The sequence below is a fragment of the Lepidothrix coronata genome, unplaced genomic scaffold (genome assembly GCF_001604755.1).
Source record: "Lepidothrix coronata isolate B3197 unplaced genomic scaffold, Lepidothrix_coronata-1.0 Scaffold158, whole genome shotgun sequence".
NCBI classification, from domain to species: domain Eukaryota; kingdom Metazoa; phylum Chordata; class Aves; order Passeriformes; family Pipridae; genus Lepidothrix; species Lepidothrix coronata.
In genome coordinates this window covers 2206265-2232221 of record NW_016690338.1, presented here as the reverse complement: position 1 = coordinate 2232221, position 25957 = coordinate 2206265, and the positions used below count along the sequence as shown (strand labels likewise).

At 39.9% G+C, this 25957-nt stretch overlaps 1 protein-coding gene across 5 annotated transcripts; it reads right to left on the bottom strand.

The window, feature by feature from the left end:
- Positions 1-331: 331 nt before the first annotated feature.
- Positions 332-23529, bottom strand: KRAS (KRAS proto-oncogene, GTPase). 5 transcript variants are annotated; one of them, XM_017829086.1, is made up of 7 exons: positions 23402-23529; positions 22233-22477; positions 16357-16535; positions 14709-14868; positions 8922-9037; position 7500; positions 332-3899 (listed from the first exon to the last, which is right to left on the bottom strand). In XM_017829086.1, exons 2-7 carry the CDS (start codon positions 22341-22343, stop codon positions 3783-3785), a joined length of 684 nt encoding a protein of 227 aa, XP_017684575.1. In that variant the 5' UTR covers positions 22344-22477; positions 23402-23529; the 3' UTR covers positions 332-3782. The 5 variants fall into 5 exon arrangements, with proteins under 5 accessions (XP_017684575.1, XP_017684570.1, XP_017684571.1 ...); XM_017829081.1 differs by lacking the exon at position 7500 and having other exon boundaries at positions 8914-9037; XM_017829082.1 differs by lacking the exon at position 7500 and having other exon boundaries at positions 8914-9037; positions 22233-22356; positions 23402-23528.
- Between the last annotated feature and the right edge of the window lie 2428 nt (positions 23530-25957).

Sequence of the window (25957 nt, the reverse complement as noted above, 5' to 3'; positions counted from 1 at the left end):
CACACACAAAATCCTGGAAGACAATTTAAAAAACAACGGCAGGGTACACTGCCTTGTGACAAGACTGGGCTTCAGTTTCTAGTGCCACACTGATGTGAAAAACAGCCCTTGCACATCAAATGAGCTCCTCAGAAATAAAGATGCAGTTACACCTTCCCTGGGAGAGGCAGGGAACACCCAGGGGCAGGGACAGCAGCTTTGGGACAGGTAGCACCCGAAGAAATGCAAGACATAAAGGGAGAACAACTGCCAAACACAGTTCGTGGAATGCACCATTACCGAGATGAGGCACCGAAATTCTTGCAGAGAAAAAGGAAGCTGGGACAGAAACTCACAATAACTATTTTTTATTACATTACAATAAATAGGAGCAGTACAGTTTGACAAAAAAATGACAAATTCCAGATCACCTCACAGCACATACTCCTAAAAACATTAAAAATTTTAAAACAAACAGTGGTCTTTTTTTTTTTTCCTTTTTTTTAACTTAATGTCTGGCATGACCAACATTCCGAGGTCACACAACCAAATTATGGAAAAACTGGATCACACTGCATATGTTCCACATCAAATAAAGCACAATGTACAAAATGTGCATGTTTCAGTTTACACTATACAAAAATAGTTAAAATACATTCCAGGTAAACATATTACATTAAGAAGTCATTCTAGTAAGAAGTTGGCACTCAAGAGGAAAAAGCAGAAGTATTTTCAACATGAAAACAACAAGACAGTGGAATAAAGAAATGTTAGGAAAGATTTACCATCTATGTAGCTTTATGTAAACTTGAGACAAAATGATTTGTTTTACAGTTTGATGGTCTTTGAAGGTAATAATTGTATTGCTTCATAGTATAGACAAGAGCAGAAGATTGTGTGTGTCAGTATTTACCCATTTCAGAGATCCTGTTACTGTGACCAAGTCCACACTTCTCAGTTAGCAAAAAAGTTTAGGGCAATGAAACTGGTCAGAATAATTGAGTTTGGAGCCAACCAATGATACAGGTGTTTAGCAGGGTTACATAAAGCTACCGTAAGAAGGTGTTACTCCCTGACACATGGCAGTTCCACGTGCTAACGTGGTCAGTGACTCACAGGGTCATTCAGTAGTTGCTCTCAGGACAGACAAGCACCCAGGGATGTTCTGGGATAGCATCTCAGGTAATAAGACAATAAGGAAGGGATCAACTTGTGCAAGCTGCAGTCCAACCTGCTTCACCAAATTGCAACAAATACTAAGACAAAACTGCACAACGGCAGCAAGGATGTGGTTTGGGGTTGGTTGTTGTTTTTTTTTTTTAGTAAATAAGGGCTAATCTAAATGGATTTTGTACTAATTTAATCAGACTGGCAGCTACAGATCACATTTGCTGAACAAAACCTCAACACTAGCCTACATATAGCCTTATAGTACAGCTATATAAATCCACATTTGATGAATAAGACATTTCAGCTACAATTTCCTAACAGTATTTAGTTAAATGAACGTCAGAATTTTAGACCAGCCCTAATTTTACATGCAGTGTGACTCAGTTACCAAAATTAAAGCAACCTTAAGATTACTTCCATTTGCTCAAGGCATACTGTCAACTTTTGCTACGTTCTCCATGTATAGTCAAGAGTGCCTAAAATGTGCAAATAACTGTCTCCAACACATTTTAACCCTGGAAGCTCTGAAATACTTTGTGACATCAAGAATCTGTTCTTATTGGTCCTTACAATATAACATTAGGTTCTCCTGTTGCTGTTTTTCAGAATATTTCATTATCTACATTTCACATCGAAGCTGAAAGGAGGGAAGAGGGTTTTGGGTTTTGGTGAAAGGTGGGGAATGGGGGGCACAGGGAAAGGCATGATTTCCCTCAGCCACATGGAAATTAAAGAACATACAGGATGTGTTCCCTGCCAGCTTTGCAGCTCTCCACCTCCAACAGTCAATCTGGGATTATTTTTTTTTGTAGAAGCAAAATAATACTTTTCTCAGGCAGCTGCACCTTTGGCATCACAGAAATGGTCCAAGTTACACAGTGCAATTTTTACATACCTGTGTAAAATTTCCATGGAATTGTTTAGGTGTACCTCAGGGCAATGCTGCTCTTCCCTGTTCCCAGCTTTCCAGTCCAGTGTCCTGAACTATCCTACTTCGACGTCTTGTGTCTTATTATTGGGTACACCAGAGCCACATCTTCAAATGTTCCTCTGCAGCTGAGTTTGGCTACTATGAAGTGAACCCTTCAGGGACCAAAGCTCTAATGGAACAAACTCCACATTTACAGTGAGACAACAGGAACTGGCAACACTGGGACTACTGGCTCGTGCTTCAGTGCAGAATAACTAGGCTACTGCAGTACCAAAAACTGAAAGCTCCTGCAAAAATCCTGCATTAATTCCAATCAGAAAACAAAACAAAACAAAAAAAAAGAGGGGGAAGGGAAAACAAAATCACAAGAGAACTTAATCACAGAGAAAGACAACATTAAAATCTTGGCCTAGCTTCATGATAGACACTGGAATGCCACTCACCAACCATTAAATCTGTGCAACAAAACTAGTACTTCACGGACATCACACAAACAACACTGACGCTGGAAACCATGCTGACAGTTTGTGCAAATTCCACACCATTTCTATGGAATAGTGGATTCCCAAATTATTTGCATGAAGCAGCTAAATTCAACTCATTCATTCACTCATTTGATGTTACCAGAATTTAAGATTTCTCCCCTATTTTGCACAGAACTTGGGCATCTGGAAATATTTAATGCCACTCTTGGGGGGGGGGAAAATAATGGTTTTACTCCACTATATAATTTAGGATTAATTCTGATTTAATTCTTACGGTAAATTCTAGGTCCATGTATGAATTAACCTAAGAATCTGAATCAACTTATCTGTTAAGGCTTTTTAGTATTTCCTAGAGACACTAAGGGTGAAATCCTGCACCTACTGAACAAAGCTACTTAAAGGTTTGATGCTGGGGGGGATTTCACCTTGATCTTCAGACACAAAAAGTCAGTGAAGGTCTTAAAGCAATGCATTAACAAGAGCAAATCAACCTAATTAGAACTTTTACTTTTTCCATTGCCAGATGTGCATTGTCATCTTTTTTTTACTTTTTTCTTTGTTTTTTTATAGAAAAAATAGAGTCTTTAAGGAGTGACCGTGACAAATTGCAGTGAAACTTTTTTTTTTCTGAAAGTTTTTATCTTTACATTCATTAAAGTTGATCTGAAATGCTACAAGACTAGATGCCTAGAAGCAAAATCTACAGGAAGACTATAAAGGCTTCTGGTCTCTCTCTATTGCAATAATCAGTCTAAAGTAAAGGAAAGGCTGAAATGAGAGTCTCTTGCTAACTAGTCCTTTTTCCCAACTGGATTTATAAACCCAACAAATTTATAGGGGATGTCAGAATGTGTAGAGCATCATTTCATTGTTTGCTTTGCACACAGAAGTTCACAATCAGTAAGAAAAACAGGAAGTTAGCAACTGTGCATGCACCAAAGAGTCCTAAGACAGTTCTCAGGTTTTTGTGTGTGGTTTTTAATGTTTGTTTTCTGTTTTTTGTTTGTTTTTTTCACAGGCATTGCTAGTTCAAGAACCAACAGTCAAAGAATACTGGCACTTTTAAGAGGAATGAAGTTTCCACTGTCATTTAAAACAAGCATTCAGGTAAAGCTAACAGGATCATGAAGCAGAAAGTAAAGTAATGCTAAAACAAATGCTAATAATTTAGTGTAATGTACAAAATTACTTCAGTACTTCTTAAGGATAAATTGTATTTACATAATTATACACTTTGTCTTTGTCTTCTTTTTCTTCTTTTTACCATCTTTGCTCATCTTCTCTTTGTGTTTTCTGATTTCTCGGACTAATGTGTAGAAGGCATCATCAACACCCTGAAAAGATACAAACATGGACACATTAGGATCAGATCAACACTTACAGCCTATGTCCACCTGTCCTGGCCAGGTGAAGTGGGTTCAATCAGCAGCTGTTTTGCTGCCTGCCATCCTTTGAACAATTAATCTTGACTACAGGCTGTTCCTCTCCTGAGTTCTGGGCTTAGGGCATCTTGCAGGTGAATTCCTGCTCAGGGCTAGCACATGTCAAATTCCACTATTTATGTGGTAAGGAAAGTACTATAGTGTGCACTGCCCTCTTCTCCATCTTGAAGAGGGCACATGTTGTCCCACCTCAAGCTAGAAAACTTTAGTGTATATATAGTGTGTATACAGATAGATAGTACCACACATTTAGATTATATATTATCATAGAATCACAGAATGGTTTGGGTTGGAAGAGACCTTAAAGATCACCTCATTCCAACCCCCTGCCATGGGCAGGGACACCTTCCACTATCCCAGGTTGCTCAGAGCCCCATCCACCCTGGCCTTGGACACTTCCAGGGATGGGGCAGCCACAGCTTCTCTGGGCAACCTGTGCCAGGGCCTCCCCACCCTCACAGGGAAGTTGTGANATGGTTTGGGTTGGAAGAGACCTTAAAGATCACCTCATTCCAACCCCCTGCCATGGGCAGGGACACCTTCCACTATCCCAGGTTGCTCAGAGCCCCATCCACCCTGGCCTTGAACACTTCCAGGGATGGGGCAGCCACAGCTTCTCTAGGCAACCTGTGCCAGGGCCTCCCCACCCTCACAGGGAAGTTGTGAAGCATCAGCTACTTTAGTTTATGCCTTAATAATCTCTATGGAGCTCGGAAAAGGAAATTCAAGTATTTGTACCAATAATTCAACACCAAAGACACAGTTATGGTTAATATGCATATTCAAATCATTTCTCAGGCACACTGATAAAGTAATCACACCACAATTTTACAAATCTTTACATATGCGAATCATTCAAATCAATGCCACGTCCCAGTGATAAATAATGACCTGATCAATCAGTCTATTCAACCTGTATAGTTAAAGGCACGTGGAACACATTATCTCTGGTGCTGTATCATGAACAGTCACTGAAAATTTCCATGGCTCCAATACTTCAGCTACAGACACAAAAGCTAATGTTTGTTCATATGGAGTAGTTTTTCATTATTTTAGGGGCTAATTATAGCTGAAAAAATTGAACTGGTGAAAAGAGAGTAGTATATCCAAGAGCCTGATATGAACCATTATCAAGTACAATGTTATATAAGAACCTATTTACCTCCAACAATTTATGGCCTAGCTTTCAGGCTGCTTCAAATCCCAATAAATATTACCTTTAATAATTCAAGTAAAGCAGTCATAAAATCCCAAAGATAAAAAAATTCCTTGATTCTTTGCTGCCTTACTCCTTGTGTTATCTTTTAGAGGGATCAGAAATAGCTGGATAATGTTACTGGATCTCAGCAGCCAAATGCACCACTGCAGAACTGGGTCTAGAAATTCAGCCCTAAAACTGGCAGGCAGCTTCCTACCTCTTGTCAGCCAAATAGTTTCCCTTCAAGCTGCCAATAAAAATGAACGTTCTGTTTTACTCCTCTATGCCTACTTCAGTAAAGAACTGAAAGTGAACTCTGAAAAACACACAACAGAAGCCAGAAATCTCCTAATTCACTGTTTCAGCCAAACACCAAGTGGTGCTAAAATTTAATATGAGAAGTCCAAACAACAGTGAGGTGTGAGACAGCTTCACTCAAAAAGCAACACTTCCAGTATAAGCTAAATTTAATTAAAACTTTCAAGTTCATGAAACATTTACATGTAACTGATGTTCAAAGTCTTTGGCAGTCTATCTCCCAATATTAATAGCACCCTTTTTTATATTGCAAGACTTTGCAAATAACCTGTTCTACATTCTGAGGTATTACTGACCAATATAAAATGAATGCAGGTCATGTCCTCCATTAATCCTTTGAGAATTAAAAAACGCCTGGTGTTATTTTACAGAGAGCTATTTGCTTATATCTTCAGCATTACTGCACAAAGTGAATATTTAGCAACATTCATGTAGGGAAATGGTGTAGTTCAAAGTGATTCTAGTGCAGGTCTTGGTATTAAGAAGGAGAAGGACAGCATTAAGAATCAATCACAACAGAGAGAAGAATGGTTTCCTCCTTAGAACACAAGAATGGTATAAGAAAAACATCTGCACAATGTTCTTCTACATGTCCTTCCAGAACCATCACTCAGAACTGGCTTTCACTTGGTGTCTTCAGCTCGTTTGCTTTCAGTGGTGTCTTCAAATGAGACACACTTAAAAACTGCAAATTAAGTCTTCAAATGAGCAACCCTTCTTCCTCACTAAACTGGTTTTAAAATAAATGCAGAGAAAATAACTTGTACAAAGTAACATCCAGATATTATTACGGACCTGTAAACACATGACTTCATCATCAAGGTTGAAATTTTTATTCTACCAAGATGATGATCTTTCAAAGCATATGCTGCAAAACAGAATCATAGAATGGTTTGGGTTGGAAGGAACCTTAAAGATCAGCCAGTGATCTTCAGCGATCCTGTGGTGGGCAGGGACAGCTTTCCCTAAACCAGGCTGCAGAATTGACTCAGCTTTCATCCTGGCATTAACACCTTTGTAAATCACTAATTATTGATGATGTACTTAGTAGTCTGGCCCTGCCACAATTCACCTTCAATTCAGGTAATTAATCCAACATGACACACAAAACTACTGTTCAGAACACTTGTGAGTTACAAGTGGAGAACTCGAGATCAAGTGAGGTCTTTCACTTCCCAGCCTGTCCATTAAATTTTAAATGTAAGGAGTGGATACTCTGTTTACAGAAGGTCCCTGAAGGCATCGATGGTGTGAGATCAAAGGCAGTCAAACCTTTCCAGGCAGCTCTTTGAGCAGGAAGGGGCTGCAGGCAGCTGACCTTCCTCCCCCTAACAATGGAGTTATTGTGTGCAAGCTTTTTGGAAAGTTAAGATGTACTGAATGAGTGCTTTAAATCCAGGCTCAGATTAGAAACTCACAATTCCCCATGCAGGCTCAGAACTAAACCTCACTGCCTCAATAAAGGTGCATTGAGAGAATTTGCTCCTGCCATTTGTTTTTCCAAAGGGCAACTAAGAAAGGCAAGGGGAACAAAAATGTCAGAACTGTTCCCACAGAACAGCCTGCTCCTGGCTACAGCTTTTCTTTGGAGCACTGCATGGTCCCATGACTGTGGAGAAGTCTGGAGATGTGCTTATATGGTTACTATCTATAAGAACTATCAATAAGAAACACCAAATTCATAAAGAATTCAGAATTCCTTAATACCCCAGCCCCAAAAACAAACCCTTAAACAAGTCTTAAATTGTAGGGTTTTTTTGTAATTTTTTTATATATAATACATACATACACACATGTATCAGTAATGAGGAAATTATTTGTACCCCTCTGTATTACTATGGAGAAATCACTTAATTACAATTTTAATCAAGAATCTAGACATTTTTAAATTCAAATCTAGAACTTTTGTAATTCAAACTCTCCACTATTAACTGCGCTCAAATCTGAATGACATTATCTGGATGTCTAATTTACACCCTGGAGAAACCAGTCTGCTTTTTATGTACAAACTTTGATGCTTTCAAGAAAGAGCTCTTTTGAGGATTTTACACTGAGTTACAGAACTTTCCTCTTGCTGGTTGAAAAATCACAGATGGAGAAAAAGATGTTCTGTACTTTCTGCTTTACTGTGTAACAGTCAAAGGAACGAAACTCTTGGAAAGCATCAGCTTAATGGCAACCTGGGTAGTCAAAGTTTTCAGTTACCTTGTAATTCAGTATATTACCAAGACTAACATAACTAAGAAGGCATCCTGGAGGTAGCGAGAAGACAAAACAATCACAGAATACTCTGGAGTTAGAAGGAATCCACAAGGATCAGAGTCCAACTCTATTCCAAGAGGAGCAAAACACTCTGAACCATCCAATTTGATTATTCACAGAACGCTGTTCTAAATGCCAGATTTCTTATTCCACTCAAATCTCCACTGAACTGCATCTGTACCATAACAATTTTGGATAACACTTTCTCCACCATAACTTCCTAAATACAGAGTTGCTGGAATGACTGTCTATACCACCTAGAGGATAAAGGCAAACATTTCCTTCCCTGAGCAGACTCTTGAGGTTCTGGAATCTTATATCCAAGACTGTTTTCTAAATAAGTAGAGGAAAAAAAACCCCAACAACAAACACCACAAACTCAACAATATTCATTGCTGACAAAAGATACAAGTCAAATTCCACTAGATCACTGTATGAAAACACACCTTGAAAAGGGAATAGTTTTTCTTTTACACAATGGGAAATTTAGCCCTTACCCGCTTGTATGGGCTCTCAAAGAAAAAAGGTGAAACCTTATTTTTTCCAAATCTGCATCACTCAGGACATTACAGTTGACCAAAATAAAAGAAAACTAATGTATTTCTGGAAATGGTAAAAGTAAATTTTTTAAGCTGGGGAAAAAAAAACAAGGAAAAAATGGCATGGCATAAGGAAGGGCCTGAGAACTAGGAAAACCTGTACACCAGCCAAATATTTCTTGCTGGATTAGGAACCTCCTAATTCTGCATCTGAGAACTGTATGATCTTCTCCCCTCAGTTCATCAACCTGAAGAATCAATCAGTATTCACTTGAACAGCATCTGCAATATATTTCTAATAAAACTTTTCCCCCTCAGCTTCTTCAGACTCAAAACCAGGTCTCCATGTCACAGATGGAGAATTCGATATATTGTGTTAATCCACTTATCAAAACCCCAGGAAACAAAGCAAATCCATAGCACCTGGGTGTTTGCCAGGAATATTATTGAGGACACTGAGATCTGATTGATTTTATATCTTACATTACATCATAATTAACCACAGAATGTCTGATTTGCACGGCACAATCAATCATTCTTATTTGGCAAGTGATTAGTTCCACTTACCCTGTTACACTACAAAACTTACCCTGTCACATTACAAGGCATTTTTTAATTTTCATGCACCCTGGAGTCTTTTCTTCTTTGCTGATTTTTTTCACTCTGTACTGTCGGATCTCTCGCACCAATGTATAAAAAGCATCCTCCACTCTCTGCATTGTAAAACACAACTCCTTAAAAAACCACTTCATTAATAACTCAGACACGCTGGGACACCCGTGGAAGGGGGGAAAAAAAATGCAACAAACCCACTGAAATGATGAGCTTTACTTGAGAGAAGTGTATGGATCTTTGTTTATGTATTCAAAATGCTGAGCTTGCTCATTTGCTGCTGGATAAATACTTTTTAATGCAAGCAGAGGAGACCCATTATTGTGCATATCTATGCTTCAAGCTCCCCTTTTTTTCTGTGCATGGTAATACTTGGCCAAAAAAAGATTAAGACTTATTTTCTTCCATTGCATACCACACTGAAAATAATACTGCTTGTGTTATTGAATAATTTCCCATATTTCTGTGGCTATGAATGTATTTAGGAGGCACAAAACCTTATTAGATTGTTAACTGGGGGGTACTTAACAAACACACACAGTTCACCACCTAACTTGCACTTCTTAGCCAAAGTGAGAACTTATTACTGTTTGGGAAAAGAAAAGTTAGCTTGTTTATGGTCTGGTTTTTATAAAAGAAGGCGGATTTTCTTCACAAAAATCTGTGTAACAAACTAACAGAGTATAGAAAAAGTCTCACAGGGTAATTTCCCAAGAGGTTACGAAGAAATAAAACTTCTAACTAACTTCTAATCTAAGGAAGATTCTAACTAATTTTCAACTAAAAAGTATAAAGACTGAAGATGTCTTTAACCAAATACGATATATAGAGGTACAGCACCAACTTTAAGTTATAATATCTGTTATTTTAAACTGTGCATAAATTGAAAAATTTAGATGAATCTGTGAAGATGTTCCTGTTGTTATAACAAGATGCAAAATGTTTTGCTGCAGCTTTTCAAGGGGAGAACAAGTGTCTCCTCTGCCTTACTATCCATCTCACTACTTGTCTCCTCAATCAGATCAACAAGGTTCTTAATTTAATACAAACTCATCATCTGAAAATAAACCCAGAGCAGACTGATGATCGTGGAAAAGAGCACCACCATTCAAGCCCCCAAACTTTATTACTACCCAGTGCACAATGTGGGCTTTTATTTGGCATATTCTCCCCAAATTATCTCTCCAATTCATCTTCATATTATGCAGCTAATAATAAAAACCAGCTACCATTTACTGCCACAGTCACTGGGTCATTTTGCATGACCTGTGTCATTCATGAAGAGTCATTCTTAACATACTGCTACTCATCTGAAGGTTCTTCTGCACTACAGATTTGAAGATTTAAATTAATTAGATTTATTTAGTGGGTTGTATTTCTCTGTATGTACATAATGTGCCCTGTTAGGATGTGGAGAAGTACGGACAAGGCGACAAGTCTTGCATTCCAGGTCTGAGAGCCATTATAAAAAAATGGCAAAACCCAAGTAAAGCTCATACTTTCATGTTTTTCTGGAAGGAATGGAAGTTTCTTCCTGAAGTGGAGACAGGAATCATTGATCAGCTGCTACGTGCCAAAGCACAGGCTACACAAGAATCAACGTTTTTGCACATCTACTGTTTTGCAGTAGCAATGTGTAATTTGATTATGGAGCTTTCACGTGAATAATTAGGTAACAATTCTTCAGTCAACATTTATTGCCAACTTTCCCATCACCAATATGAGCTGTAATTTGCTTTAGCAATGCAGAGAGACGGAGAGATGCAGAGTGAGAAAAGAAATTGCTATTGCTGCCACCACCAAGAACAGTCTGATGAAAAATCTGTACAGACACTTATTTGCTAATTCCATTAGCACAAGGTGACATTTTAGAGAGCCAGGTGCCAGCCTTGCAAACTTAGATCATTTTAATACCAGTTGCTTCTAAGATTCTTTAGTACATTTTCCTTTAGTGAGCAATGACCATGTATATAAAATAGATTAGGCAGTTCTTTTAGCTGTCAGAACTAGAAGCAAAAATACCCCTTGGCAGTTATTAAAAACTTACAGCCCAAAGAACCCATGACCTTGAGGCAACATTTTCAAGATGCTTCTGACTCCTGAATGACAGCCAAACACTCGATTTAAAATATGACTATGTGCAAAGAAAGGCTGTTTCAAATACAGATCAAAGTACAAACACGAATTTTCACATGTTCTGCTTCTCTAAACAGCACTTAAAAGGAACTACTAGAAGTTAACCTCGACACCTCAAAAGTGTCCTGTGCCCACCTTTATACCCTTTATCACAGGTGGGTCTTCTAAAAGCAACTGTTGGACAAATAAAATTAAAATTATCCATTCTGCACGTGTCTTTGTGCTGCAGACCTTTATATTTACACGAGATAAATAACAACCTGGTTCCTCAGCATCCTGGAGTCACTCACAAGCTGGAGGCCAGAATATGTGTCACCATTACCAAAACTTTTTCCTTCCTTGGGGCCTTGTTTCTGGGAAGGATTTAAGCTTTTTCAGGAAAGCTGAACCTCACACGAGACAAGTGACATGAAAAAACTGAACCCACAGAGTCAAGTGTGACTGAGTTAAAACTGATTGAAAATGAAGTTTTAAGATGAAACCTGCACCCAGGAACTCAATTAAAAATGGCTTGGTGTGAAACGTCATTAAACAGATATGGCAAATCCCTACAAAATGGTTCAAGCAAAGCAAGTTACCAGTTATCCCTGAATTTTAGCTGAGATGTAGGAATGAATTTCTGCAAATACTGCCCCTGTTACTTCATCAGACCAGACACAGGTTCTCAGCTTCCTTTCATCACAAGGTTGTGGCCTAACCCATTGTACACCAGACAGCTGAAATAACTCAAATTCTTTTTTAACAGCATCCTTGTGATTTAGGTCAACTTCTTCATTACACGCTTCAAAAGTGTGTTTAAGTCCACATTCTCGACCACAAGACATAATGCTTTGGCAAACCCTTTACTATGCTTACAATAATGTCATTTCTCTGCTTTTCCTTTGAATTCAACACCAGCGGGAAAGTTGAAGTGTTCCAAGGGAAACAAAGTCCCACAGTCTTGCTGCCTTACAAAACCACCAGTATTGCCATGTGTTTATATTCAGAAACAGGACTGTCACTCTTTTTCATAAATTACATTGTATTCATTTCAGTCAGTGGTCTAACTAAAGAAATTAATAATCTATAGCCCTGTAGCCAAGCTGTAGGATCCACTAGGCCGATGTTTCACTGATGAACTCAATGATTTATATGAAAATTCACACAGGTATTTGGTGTAAAACACAAATCTTTTTGCAGTAAATTAAAGTTTGCATCTTTATTGTCAGAACCAAACAAACACACTAACTTTAAGAACAGCTTATCTGTGCACTTCATTTCTGTGCTTTTCTCTTTCCTATTTCTGACTTTGCCTATGAATTTCTGAAGATCTTAAAAACTGACTTAGATGGAACTGAGCCCTCATTCTGCGTGAGCATACAATGCCTTCAGATTTTTACTTATATTCAGTTTTAGACAAAGACTGAACAAAACTATATTTCACGGGCCACATGCAGCTCACACCATGGTTTGAATCCTCTAATGTAAAACTGCTTTGGAAGAACATATGTGTGTTTTTATATATATATATTTTTATATATATATATTATTTCTTTTACACATGACAATGTGACTGAAAAATTATATGTACATGCAGTGTATACACACACACACATATATATATAATCACATACACTAATATTTAGATGATCTTGCTATAATTAAAGATCAGGTTCTTCTTCCAATTCCCTTTTGTCTTCTCAAAAATATTTTATTAACACAGCATGTTATGAAGCAGTTTCATAACACAACATATTATGAAGAGCACTGGGGAAGAACCAGCAGCCAGTGGTGCCAACTTTTAGAAGCCAACATGCCCAAAAGAGGCTGTTGGGCATCTTTATTTTAAAATATCCATGAGATGCCTTTAGGGGCTCCTTATCTGTAGAGCGTGTAAAGCTGAGCTTTGAAAAAACAAAAGCCAACAGTCAGATCTTTCCCACAGCATTTCAATTGGCACCTCCAGAAATGTAAAATCACAGACAAAAGTGAAATTACAGGATGACAGTTCATGTCTGACTGATCTCGTGTCCTCTGAAACAAGTACAAACCTCTGTCAGACCTCTTGGAAGTCTGAAACACTAAAGAGCACGTGCTGCTTTATGTAAAAACCAGATTATAATGCTGAACAGGAGAGGTGGTTTTTGAGCCTGTGATTTTTTATTGGCCAGGCATGGTAGGGCTGCTTGTAGGAGTAAATGCAAGTGGGCTGGGGAGAAAGAAATCTTGGAAAATACACCATCCTGTCAACATACTTTTAATAAAAGTGGCTATGCCAAAAGATTATTTCCCCAAAGCCTGACGGTCTATAAAACAGACAGAACAAAGTAAAGTCTAGATGTTAATACAGAAATTCCATTATTTCAAGCCTCAAATGTAATTTCAGAGTTATTTTTTCCCCCTTCCATCTTCATGCCAGACACTAACACAGGACCTTCCAAATAAGGACACTGTAATTATTCAGTTCACTTATATATCATTCTTCAGGACACTTTTGTGGCCTTATTTATTCTCAGCCAATAAAGTTCTGTACTTCTGCCTTGTTTTTTTTTTAATTCTACCTAACAGAGACTTCCTCTGTTGCCAAAAGTTAGAGTTCCTTTGTAAGGTTTTACTAATTAGTCCAAGTTTCAACTTGTCAAAAAACTTAGGTGGGTATAGCAAATTTGCACTAATAAAATATTCACTTCTCAGATCCAAAAATAACTTAAGATACTGTCTATGAGGACATTCTGCCAAGTGATGTAGCTGAACCTGATTAGCAATTGCACTGAGCAGTTGCTTAAACTGCAGCATTCTGCTCTTATTTTCTGCTACACCTGATTCCTGACTCTGAGCTTGCACATAACACCTCTGATTATGCAGAGAGCACGAGCTACTTGGCCACTCAGGCCTCATCTAATATGTCCTGATAGTAAATCTTTACACTTTTAAAAGAAAAACCACATATCAGCATTTGCTTTCTTCCAGAAGTACTGAACCAGTTCCATCTCTATCTGCTTAGTTTCTTTTCTCCTGAGTGCACAGAGATACCACCTTTGTCCTCACAAACCCTGACAGCACTGAAAGGATCAGTTTATTGTACCAGAGGGGTACAATGAACCAACAGTGAGCTCTAAAGTCTAAAGGGAAAATATTGGTTTACACAAACAATTAATCCAGTAATTAAAAAAAAAAGCCTTATGGTCAATTGCTTAGCTATAAAAACGTATATCAAGCATATCTAATCATAGAATCAATGCCTCATGGAAAAACTCCTTTTGTTATTAATGAGAACACTTAAACCAGAATAAACTAATTAGCTGTTTGTCTGTTTAATCCTCTTGCTGAGGAAAAAAAAGCATTTCACCTCTGAGCAGAAGTGCTTTTATTCTGTTAAAACCTACCAGAACACTCAGAATGCTGCAACCACCCGAGAGAGGAGAGCAATAGCAGGTCAGGTCTGACTCTGAGCTTGAGCAGTTGAAGCCAATCACTCATCAATAAACAATTACCAGTTGACAGAAAGAAGAGACACCACAAGGATTTCCAATCTGGAGAAATATATCCATTGACATGACCATGCAATTGTCAAAGAGAATTGCCTAGAGAATAATTAACATGATGGTAATTCAGATGAGAGCTCTGCTTTTGCATCTGGCAAGTTTTGACCTTTACCTGTCTTGTCTTTGCTGATGTTTCAATGAAAGGAATTCCATAACTTCTTGCTAAATCCTGAGCTTGTTTTGTGTCTACTGTTCTGGAAGGCAAATCACATTTGTTTCCTACTAGCACCATGGGGACATCTTCAGAGTCTTTAACTCTCTTTATTTGTTCCCTAAAAAGAAAAAAAAAAAAAAAAGACATTGTATTTAACAGGTATTAGTATTAATGGTTTATATGGCCAATTTTAAAACAATTTAAAAAATTAAATTGACAAATTCCATAATCATTTTTTATGTCCATTTATTACACATACACTATTAGAAGCCACTAAAAAATAAATTGACTACTCAGGTCACTATCAAGTTTATCATTCTTCTAAAAAAGATTAAAAAAAGAAGAGGTTGACATTTTGCAAACTACTACAGATTCTGCAGGGTTTTTTTCATTTTTATTTTTTAAGTTTTTAAGAGCTACTTCCAGAACTAGCCTAAGAAGTTCTGGTATAAACCTTACTACTTATCTCTCATACTCAGCACTCACAATACTCAATTTGTCTGCCAAGATAAAACACTACCAAAAGCTCTGTGCCCATTATCTTGATTTTGGTTTGGTTTTTGGGGGGAGGGAGTTGTGACTGGTCTTTCTTTTTAATTAAAGACAGCCTTACAAAGTCTGCGTTTAGACAGGTGTTTTTAAAGTTTGAAGACCACTGGTCTGGCCCTCCACAGAGATTTGGTAAGAGTCCCTTCAACCACTAGTTAGAAAGCATCTTGAAATACTCTAGTTAGAAGTACTTCTCAAGAATCTCCAATAAAAATCACTAATTTCATTACTTTTGCCTTCCCATCTATGTTGCCTTTTTCCCTTCTTCCTCTACAACCAGAGGAAACCCATTTGTAATGTTATTATAAATGCCTAACTATGAATAGCTTAACATTATGTGTTTGGGACTTAGATGCTGCTAAACTCAGTGATCTTTGGTGGGATTTGCATTGCCTTCTACCAGCATACCCCAGGAAAATTCAGGATAATAGCAGGCTACTAAGTTATAAGTGATCTGGGATGGCAATCACCAGAGATTGCTTCTACCTCTGTGTTAGTGTAGTTGACAAGAAAGTGTGAGTTGATATTTTTCACTGATTATTTTAAAAAAGAGAAGATGAAGGAACTAATAACAGGTTGTTTTTTAGCTCATTCCGAAGCTGATTTTGTGTGTCTGCCCTTCTTAGATGTCAGGGCTCACACAGGTTCCTCCTCTAATAACATTCCCAGGTATTTCCCTCTCCAGCCCAAAACAAAAGCAGCGACTGACAATATTGTCTGTACAATTCCTACCGCTTCAGTTTTTCCATCTTAGCAAACAACTTTACCTGTGGAATGGGCAGAATTTACCTTTATGTAAGTCTTCACTAGCAATACTGAAGTCACATTAGTTCATACCAGAAGAGCTTCCAGTATTTTGCCTGCCTAAGTTGCAAACAAGGCAGATTTTCAGACTACCCAAAATTCCAGGTAAAAAAAAAAAGCACAAATAAGTTGCAATATTGCCAATTTGCAAGTTTTCCCTTAAATGCTATTTCATAAGAGATTATCTAGTGGAATAACAAGCACCATATCCACCCAATACAAAAGCTGGTCAATCATTTTTGCACATACACACCTATAATGGTGAATATCTTCAAAAGACTTTGTATTGTTTATAGCAAACACACATAGGAAGCCTTCCCCTGTTCTCATATATTGGTCCCTCATTGCACTGTATTCTTCTTGACCTGCTGTATCCAGAATATCCAAGAGACAGGTTTCTCCATCAATTACTACTTGCTTCCTATAGGAATCCTAAGAAAAGAAAAAAAAAATACACCTTGATTAAACACAAACAAATAAGATTTCAAACACCAGTAGCTCTGGAGATATTAAAATCATTTACTAGTAATAAGAATGACTGAAAACACTTAAAAGTCAACTTTAGAGATGGGCAAATAGGAAAAGTGTCTCATATTTAAGTGTATGCAGAAATCCACAGGTGGAAAGAGCACTGAAAGGACATGTTCTTGTTTGTATCCCAAATCTTCTCCAAGCAACAGTGCACCTGTATACACACACACACACACACACAAAGGGAAGTGTTCTCATTTCTTATTTTGCACAAGAAGAACAAACGATCCAGACCAAAAGCATCTCCCCTTTTGTCTCTGTTAATAAAGGAATGGAAGATGCTTCATATCCTGATTTTAAAAGGTTGGACTGTGTTTAAGCTCACTCAATTTACCGATTTTTTTTAACTCCAATTTGGCCTTCATTCTATAGGTGTTTACAAAATCACTGTGCCACAACAATGCACAAAATAATAAACCAGAAAGAATACATAAGAGCAAGGCAACTCCAAAAATCCATGCCACTTAAAAAGCTGTGCAAAATAAAAACCCTACAGTGTTTGGGACAGGAAATCTGTTATGTATTCCTAAGCAGGTGTATATAATGATATTTGAAGTTCAAGCTTTTTAGGCAAGACAGAGTCACATAAAAGCCCCAATGGGTTGGTTCATAGAGATGTCAGAACAAATTATTTCAGTGCTATCAAATCAAAGCTTTCAGGTCACTGATTCAAGTGGCTGAATTCTTTACAAAGTCCCAACAAGTGGATATTAATGTCTATTTGAGTGCTAGGCTTCAAGAGTACATAGCTTTAGTGATAAAGACATTGCCCAATAACTGCTATAATTTAAATAAAACCAGGGCAATAAGCTTTAAAAACGCATCATCAAACAGCCCCACGAATTATTCTCATTAAACTTGTAACAAAAAACAAGTATGAACACAAAATCTTGGTATCAGTTTTCAGATTCCTTAGCTAGAGATTAACACAATATTGCTGCTGTTTTTTTGAACACCACACAGGAGTGAACCCAAGCTATTGGGGAGGGAAGTAAAGATTTAAAACTGCAATTCTAGCCAGCTTCAAGATGAGTTCAGAATTATCTTCCTTCCTTTGGACCCATTTTAGGGCACAGTATACCCACCCCTGGGCACTTTCTATCTATCTGTGTTTTTACACAAGGCTCTCTCCTTCCCTTGTTGCTCATGCTGAGAAACAAGCAAGAGATAATTGTATAGAATCAGTATCTTAAACTAAACAAACTCTGTAATCTCACATTTACCTTAAGCCTGGGTGACACTTAACAGTATCAGGTAAAACAATACTGACTGTTTACCTTAAAGGAAAAAAGTTTACCTCCAACATGATTTTGGAACTATTTATTTTGCAGAAGTGCAAACTCAGTGTTCAAGTAAGAAGCAGGTAACTTGCTTTAGAAACATACATAAGCCATGTTTAATTTTTGATACAGCTGAGACAAATGTACAAGCTCCAAGATGTTTTAAAATAAGGTTAATATTCTATCTCACTGCTTAAAGGGAAAAAAAAACCCCAAACATAAAAAACCAAACCCAAAGGATGAATCTTCATTCCAAGTCACTTATATTCAACAGTAGATCCCTCGTGTCCCTGGATACCTTTATCACAGTTCACAGTGCAGTCCTAGTAGAACTTCTATCTTTATACCAGACAGATTTACAAAGCCTTCATTTTCTCATCTTGCCATTTGACTGCTAGTTTAAAAATATGAAAAGCAGTTCTTGAAAAGCCTGTACTATTCCTTTCCATCTCAGCACTTCAAAGGGAAAGAAATTCCCCCAACTGAGCTCTAAACAAAAGCTTTAACTAATTTTCGTCAACAAAAATCATTTTTTAAGAGAGAAGAAAAATCGCTTTAAAAACTGCTGGCTTTAGCATGTCTACTATGTTAGCAGAAGCAGCAAAGAGGTACCTGGATAAAGCAGTATTGTGAGATGCTAACTTGTTTTGCCACTTATAGGGAGAAAACTTTGTCACTACCTAGAAAGGGGATTTGAGGCAGAAGGAAAAGAGAGAAAATTCAAGCTTATTATTTCCTTCCAGACTACTGAAATTATATATATTTTGCTTTTTTGCCTTTTTTCCCTCCTCCCCCTTGCAAAACACCAAACCTGAAATGACATTAAGACTACTAAGTAAAAACAAAATGCAAACTAGAAGTTAATTCATAAGTAGTACCAACTCCAAATTTGAAGTTGCAATTGGACAAACCTGACATAACTGTGTAATTTTTTTAATATCATTGATCACTTAACCTGCTTTTACTGGCCTTACACAAGCCATAAAAACCAGCATGAATTATGTTAAAGGAGTAGTACTTCTATCTGTTCACAAGCACTGGTAAGAAAATGTGATATGAAATCTCAGCTCTACTCTACATAAGGAATTTAGCTTAAAAAACCCCACTGCTTAATAAATCCCATCTAAGCAAGTAACTATTATTTGGTAAAAAATCCATTATACCAGTGATTTCATGTTAAAATATCACAGCTACTCAGACTAAAGCTACTGGTGGGAGTTTCACAAGTGCACAGGTCATTTAAGAACACGGACTTAAATATCAGTATTCCTAAATCAGCAGAGGGATTTTTGCTAATCCAATTTTAAAACCCCTGACAAGCAACTGGGAAAGCTGCTCTTTCTCTGGGACATTTAAAAGATAACAGATTTTTAGCCCTAAAACACGCTGAAGCTGTGAAAGACATAAAAATAAAATGAATTTGAATTGCATTATCACAAGATTTAACAAGTCTCGGCCGGTAGAGGGCACTGGCCCAACTGCTCTGTGCAGATTTCCAAGGGTTACTGCACATCGAATTTAAAATAAAACACTTAAAATCGCCTGGCTGTAAATCCATGCTCGGAGACCTACTTCGAGAAAGGTATGAAACTGTGAAACACAGAGATTTGAGTAACCGTAGCCACCCAAATACTCATTTTAATTCCTCCCCCTGCCCTGCCATCTGCTAAGCTGGGAGGTAAGTAAATAAAATACTCAAGCAGGCCATGAAACTTGACATTTTCCAAGCAGGTTATTTGTTGAACCATCAGGTCTATTCCACTGAAAACAGCAGCATCAAGGACACTGTAAAGGCAACCAGTATCTTTTTCCTCTCTTCACAGCACCAGAATATCAGAAGTATGGAGTTTCGGTCTGTTAATCACAGGAAAGATTTAGAATTATTCAATAACTGTGTAGTGATGGAATAGATCATAAATACTAAACTCTCTTCTCTGACTACCCCAAAATATTTAGCTGGATGATCTGTGAGGGAAAACCAGTATTTTGCTGTATGGCAATGAAAGAAACTGTATTAAGTGACAAACAATAGCAGTGACACTACTAAACTATCTGAACTGTTACTATTTACAAATCAAGGCAATTTTAGTCTTATTTCCTCATACTGCATGAAAACCACTCCACACCTATTGCTCTTTAACCAGCCCCTACCACCACAATTGCATCTACAAAGGAACCACCATCACACAGCCCTTCTCTGCTGAGTGGGATTCTGCCCAGGCATGGACTGAGGCATTTAAACCCAATCTTTTTTTTTATCTGCTACTCTAAATCAGAGCCCACTCTTAATTATTACTGAATTATTGCTTACCTACATGATTACAGCACTGTGAGCACACACAAGGTGATTTACCACATGAGTAGGAGGATAAATCTCCATCCTCAAGGCCTCAGAATTTAGAAGATAAAACCAGTAAATAGTAGACAAGAACTTGTAAGGGTAGAATATTAATACTGTTGCATGTGACAAGTTGTAAATGCTGGTGTAAACCCCATTAGGTTAATTAATAACAAATTAATTTAGTATTGATTCTGGACCACAACACAGTCATCCTGCACATTGCTGAATTTGTGGCTGCCCCATCTCTGGAAGTGTTCAAGGCCAGGCTGGATGGGGATCTGAGCAACCTGGGATAGTGGAATGTGCCCTGTTCATGGCATGAGGTTGGAACTGGATGATTTTTAAGGTCTTTTCCAACTCAGGCTATCCTATGATTCTATGAACAAAGGAGACAGTTCTGGGATTTTTAAGTTCATTCTGTAATGAACTGTAATTTCATATTATTATTTTACATTAAAATGCATTTGTTGTTCCTCAAAACACTCAGCTTGTTGAGTAGCAAAATCCCCCAAGTGATTTAGGAATACTGACATTTAGGTTCCCGTGTTCCTGAATTGTTTACACAGTCACAACTTGTAAGACAGAACCTCCACAGCACTTTCTGTGGTGCCTAAACACACCTCTAACCTAAGAGAAACCCAGATAATTGGGAACAAGCACCAAGGACCAACATCCTCCAAAGTTCCTTTCGCAGGAAAAGTAAAATCCCCATTTTGCTTGTTCCTCTCAATAGATTTTGTGTGTTTTCTGGTTTTTAAGAGTGTTTTGGGTGGCTGTTGTTTTAAGATTTCACTCTTAGCAATTGAAAAAGAGCTGCTCTCCTGGTATAAGTCAAACACTCTTCTCTCCACAGGTCTAGTCACAAAATCTTCTGCAAGTATGATGTTATCTGGCCATGCAACAGAGAGACAAGGAGACACAAAGGCACATTTAAGGTAACCTCAAACCAACACAACTCTTATTTGGGGCACTTTAACTCAGGCCTTCACTAAACACATCTTTCTACACCTCAGGGCACTGTCTCCTTTCACTTGTGCCTACCTGAAAATCACTACTTAGGCACTTCCCAAGTCTCCATTTTAAGCCCAGATTTAAACCCTTGTGATTCCTTCAAGTGAGTCTGGAAGTACCTCACTGTATAAACAGATAAATGAAGTCACAGGCTGCAGAGCCTCAGTGCTGGGAACATAAAATCTTGGGTAAATTATGGTGTCATTTCTCCTTTTATAGAGTCTGAGGTTATTAAATGCAATGATCCACAGGAGATGTTAGACAACACCAGTATTTTTCTGATATTTAAAAGGCAGAGCTTGTTTGCTCATTAAAAAGCTTTAAAATAGCACAACTTTTAAAGCTTAAATACAATTTCAAACTCTGAGGTACTGTGCCATGTATTTCAAAGAATCCACTACAGCAGCTATCTTAGAACAATTTTTCTAGATACAGAAATGTGCACTGGTGTGTATTAGAATAGAAAAAAATTAAGACAGGCTCTGGTTTTTGCTTCATTCACTGTAACATTCCAGGACACATTTCTCACTTTCACACTGAGAAATGAGAAAGGCTGGCACATACATTTCAGGACTAAAAGGTTTTCCTTCTCATCAAAGAAAAAAAAGTCACATTTAAGAGGCTGCTCAAAGCCACTAAGTGTTTTGCCAAGCATTTGCAAATGAGTTTGGCAAACACCTTGACACTGAGATCCTAAACACGTGCATCCAAACTGTCCAAGCAAACATGGCAATTAACACCACACTTTCAATGAATCCAAATTGTTAATTTTTTACTGCAGCTGTTGCTCCACAGCCAGAAGCAGCACAGCAATTTCTTCTCCAACGCTGGTGTGGTGCAGACCATTATCTTTGAGCTCTTTTGATTATAAAGCCTTGTTCTTGTGGTTGAAGTGTCCAAAAGCAAACAACCACCATTATTACTGATAATCCCTCTCCACAAAAAGTACGAGATGAAATTGTTTACCTCTATTGTGGGGTCGTACTCATCCACAAAGTGGTTCTGGATTAGCTGTATTGTCAGGGCGCTCTTCCCTACACCACCAGCTCCAACCACAACAAGTTTATATTCTGTCATTTTTTTAGCAGACCTGACGACAAAGAAACCAACATTAAAGCAGAGCCGGGCTCCCACTAACGAGGATGCTGCCGGTGCGTTCTCATCCAGCCTCGCGTTCCTCCCACTATTTACAGCGGGAAGCAGCTCCCTCCCTGGAAGACAAGACAAAAAAGGAGGATGAGGGAATTCTCAAACGTTATATATACAGGGAGTGCAGCGCGGGCGCTCGGCTCGGAGGTAGCGATTGTGAAGGGATTAAAAAAAACCAAACCACTAAATAAGTGAAAAATACACTAAATAAGTAAAAAAAATACAGCAATTGAGTAAAAAATACATAAAATGAGTGAAAAATACAGCAGTTGAGTAAAAAATGCACCAAATGAATAAAAAGTATGCTAAATAAGTAAAATATACACTAAATAAGTAAAAAATACACTAAATTCTGGGAAAGGTCGAGGAGTATCCCGTGCCGGGGATAAACTGGTTCAAGGATTCGGTTCCCTCCGGTGGCTCCGGGAGCCCGCCCGGGTTTTTAAGGAGCGTCCCGGAGCCCCTCGGGATGAGCCTCCCAGCCGGGAATGCGCCTCCTGTGCCGGGATAAGGGGCCGGGAGAGCAGGGCTTGATCCTGACGGCTCCCCCCACACACTTTAGGGCGGTGTTCCCTTTTAATTCCTAATTCCCGGGCTCGCCCAGCAGCGGGACCCCCGCGGCGCCCCCCGCCCGAACTTTCCTGCTTGGAGGGTTTGGGAGAAAGGGGAGGGGGGGAAAAATATATATATAAATATAGGAGGGATAAGGGAAGGGTGGAAGGGGGGGTTCGCTCGGCGTGGCCACCGGGTCCCGCAGGGCGTTGGCCACCTGTCCCCTCCCGCCGGGAAGCACCGGGAATGCGGCTCCAGGGGATGCCGGCCAAGGAGGGGGGGGAAGAACGGGGCAGGGCGAGGAAGAGGGACGGGATGAGGAAGGGAAGGGGGGTGAGAGGAGGGGGCTGCGCTTCCTCGGAGGGGAAAGCGGGGAAGGAAAGAAGGAAGGGAGAGGGTCGCCGCAGCTCGGCACGGCGGGGGTAAGGCGGTACCTGTGTGGCGGTGCCGCGGGAGCTGCCGGAGCCCGCCGTGCCCGCCCGGCGCCCCTTCTCCCGCTGTCCCTTCCCGCTCCGCGCCCCTTCCCGTCCCTTCCCGTCCCGGTGCGAAATGGCGGGGGACGGGCAGGGCTGGGCGGCGCTGCCCGCCGAGCCGAGCGCCGAGCGACCGATGGGCACCCGCGATCGATGCGCTCCGCGCTCCCCCGCCCCTGGCCGCGGAGGCAGCACCTCCCTCCCCGCCTGCGGAGCGGAAGGACGTGGGTTCGAGACCGCCCACGGGATATTCCCGTGTCCAGAGTGGAATCCTCGGGATGAGACACACACGGAGATCCCGGAGGGGATCCAGCGGACAAAGATGATGAAGGGACTGGAAAGGCTGAGGCAGATGGGGCTGTTCAGCCTCCAGAGGAGACACTGAGAGGGGACCTCATCCATGTGTGTCAGTGTCTGCAGGGAGGGGGCAGAGGATGGACCAGGCTCTGCTCGGGGGTGCCCAGCAATGGGAGGCCTCGGGCAGGAACTGATGCCCAGGGAGTTCCACCTGGACATGAGGAAGAACTGACCAAGCACTGGAACAGATTGCCCAGGGAGGGTGTGGAGTCTCCCTCATGGGGGATATTCCAGAGTTGCCTGGACACAATCCTGTGCTGTGTGCTCTGGGTTGGCCCTGCTTGAGCAGGGAAGCGGGACCAGATGAGACCCCCTGTGGTCCCCTTCCAGCGTGCCCCATCCTGTGACCCCATGGGGTGGGATTCCTCGGTCCCTTCCATCCTGTGATTCCACGGGGCAGGAGGACACAGGTTCAAGACCAGGGAAGGGCTCGGAGGCACCCTGAGGGAAGGGTCTGTCTGGGAAGTGCTGCTCAAGGCCGGTGAAGGGAAATATGGACAATTCCAGCGTTTCCTTGCCATTTCCCCCTTCCCTCGCTGCCGGTGGGGACCCCGGAGAGGAAGAGGTATAAAAGCCACTGTAGGACTTGGGATCGGCTCATCCTGAGGGGACGTGTGGGCTGCCCAGCCAGGGCAGGCATGAGGCAGCACCTGGCCACACTTAGAAGTAATTTTATCTGTAGCCAATCACGAAAATGTCAGCAGAGGCCTTGTGGAACTGCCATGAAACTTAAAAACCCAGTAAAGTTGGTCAGCTTTCAAAATAAAATGGGATGTTTCATTGTTAGCTCTGAATAAAAGTTAATAAACACGCAGGGGTGGGGGGAAAGGGGGTTGGAAGTGAGTTAACAGGCACAGAGTGAACTGTGTCCTCTTACTAAAAGGCCGAAACCACAATTTCAATTAACTGGAATATGGAACCACACAGTATTTTGGGTTGGAAAGTACCTTAAAGATCATCCAATTCCACTCCCCTGTCATGGATTGGGACACATTCCACAGAGCCCCATCCATCCTGGCCTTGGACACTTCCAGCGATGGGGCAGCCACAGCTTCTCTGGGCAACCTGTGCCAGGGCCTAAATATGAACTCTTCAAGGGCCAGCTATGGTGGTCTAATATACATATAAATATATGTATATAAATACATACCTGTGTTGCATCCTGAGCACTAAGATTTTTTTAAAACACGTCACCAGGTCTCAGACAAAGGTAACAAACCTTATTCCTCACAGAGCTAACTCCAAGGGTGACTCCCAAGATGCCAACTGGCTTACACAAGGCATTAATTTGGCCACTTTCTCCTTCCCCCTTTAAATTGGGAATTTAAAGATAAATACACTAGATAAATTCAAACATAAATACATTGTGTCTATGCATCTGGTGTGTGAGAATTTTAATTTAAAAGGTTGCAACAGCATGTGACAACTTCCAGCTTCTTTCCCTCTTGGCATGTGTCTGAGGGGATCTGCTTTTGGGGCACAGCCAACAGAGCATCGTAGACATCCACCCTCTGGGATTTAGGAAGCGTGTGCCTGGGATTAATTCACGTTCACAAGCCAACCCCCCTGTGGTGGTGTTCTGCACTACTCCCCAGTCACAAGGTGTTAAGAGTTGGATGGAAAACAAGCACATCTTTGAGGTGTTGGGCAGAAAATGGTGTCACTTCAGGCAGAGACTACAAAGGGTCAGATGAGCTTTTTCTTGTGTTCTTAAAATGAGTCTTTTCTGTCATTGAAACCAGTGGCAGAAGTCCTGTGGATTGCTCTGGGAGCCTCTGTGAGGATACTCCTATGTACTGGGAGTGGATATATTGACATGAATCACCCAGGGGAATCATAGAATCACAGAATGGTCTGGTTTGGAAGGGACCTTAAAGATCATCCAGTTTCAATCCCCCTTCCGCTAGAAAAGGTTGCTTGGAGCCCCATCCAACCCAGCCTTGAATACTTCCAGGGATGAGAAACTCTTTATGATCCCCATTTTGCCCCTACCAGGTGTTGGTAACCTTGTCATTTTTGTGTTACAGGTTATTAGGTTGTTTACCAACACCCTCAACAAAAAACCCTCACAAAAATCCATGTGACAGAGTAACATGAAATCATCTTGCAAATCAGAGCTATTAGATAAGCTGCCTCACATGAGCAGATGTACAAACCACA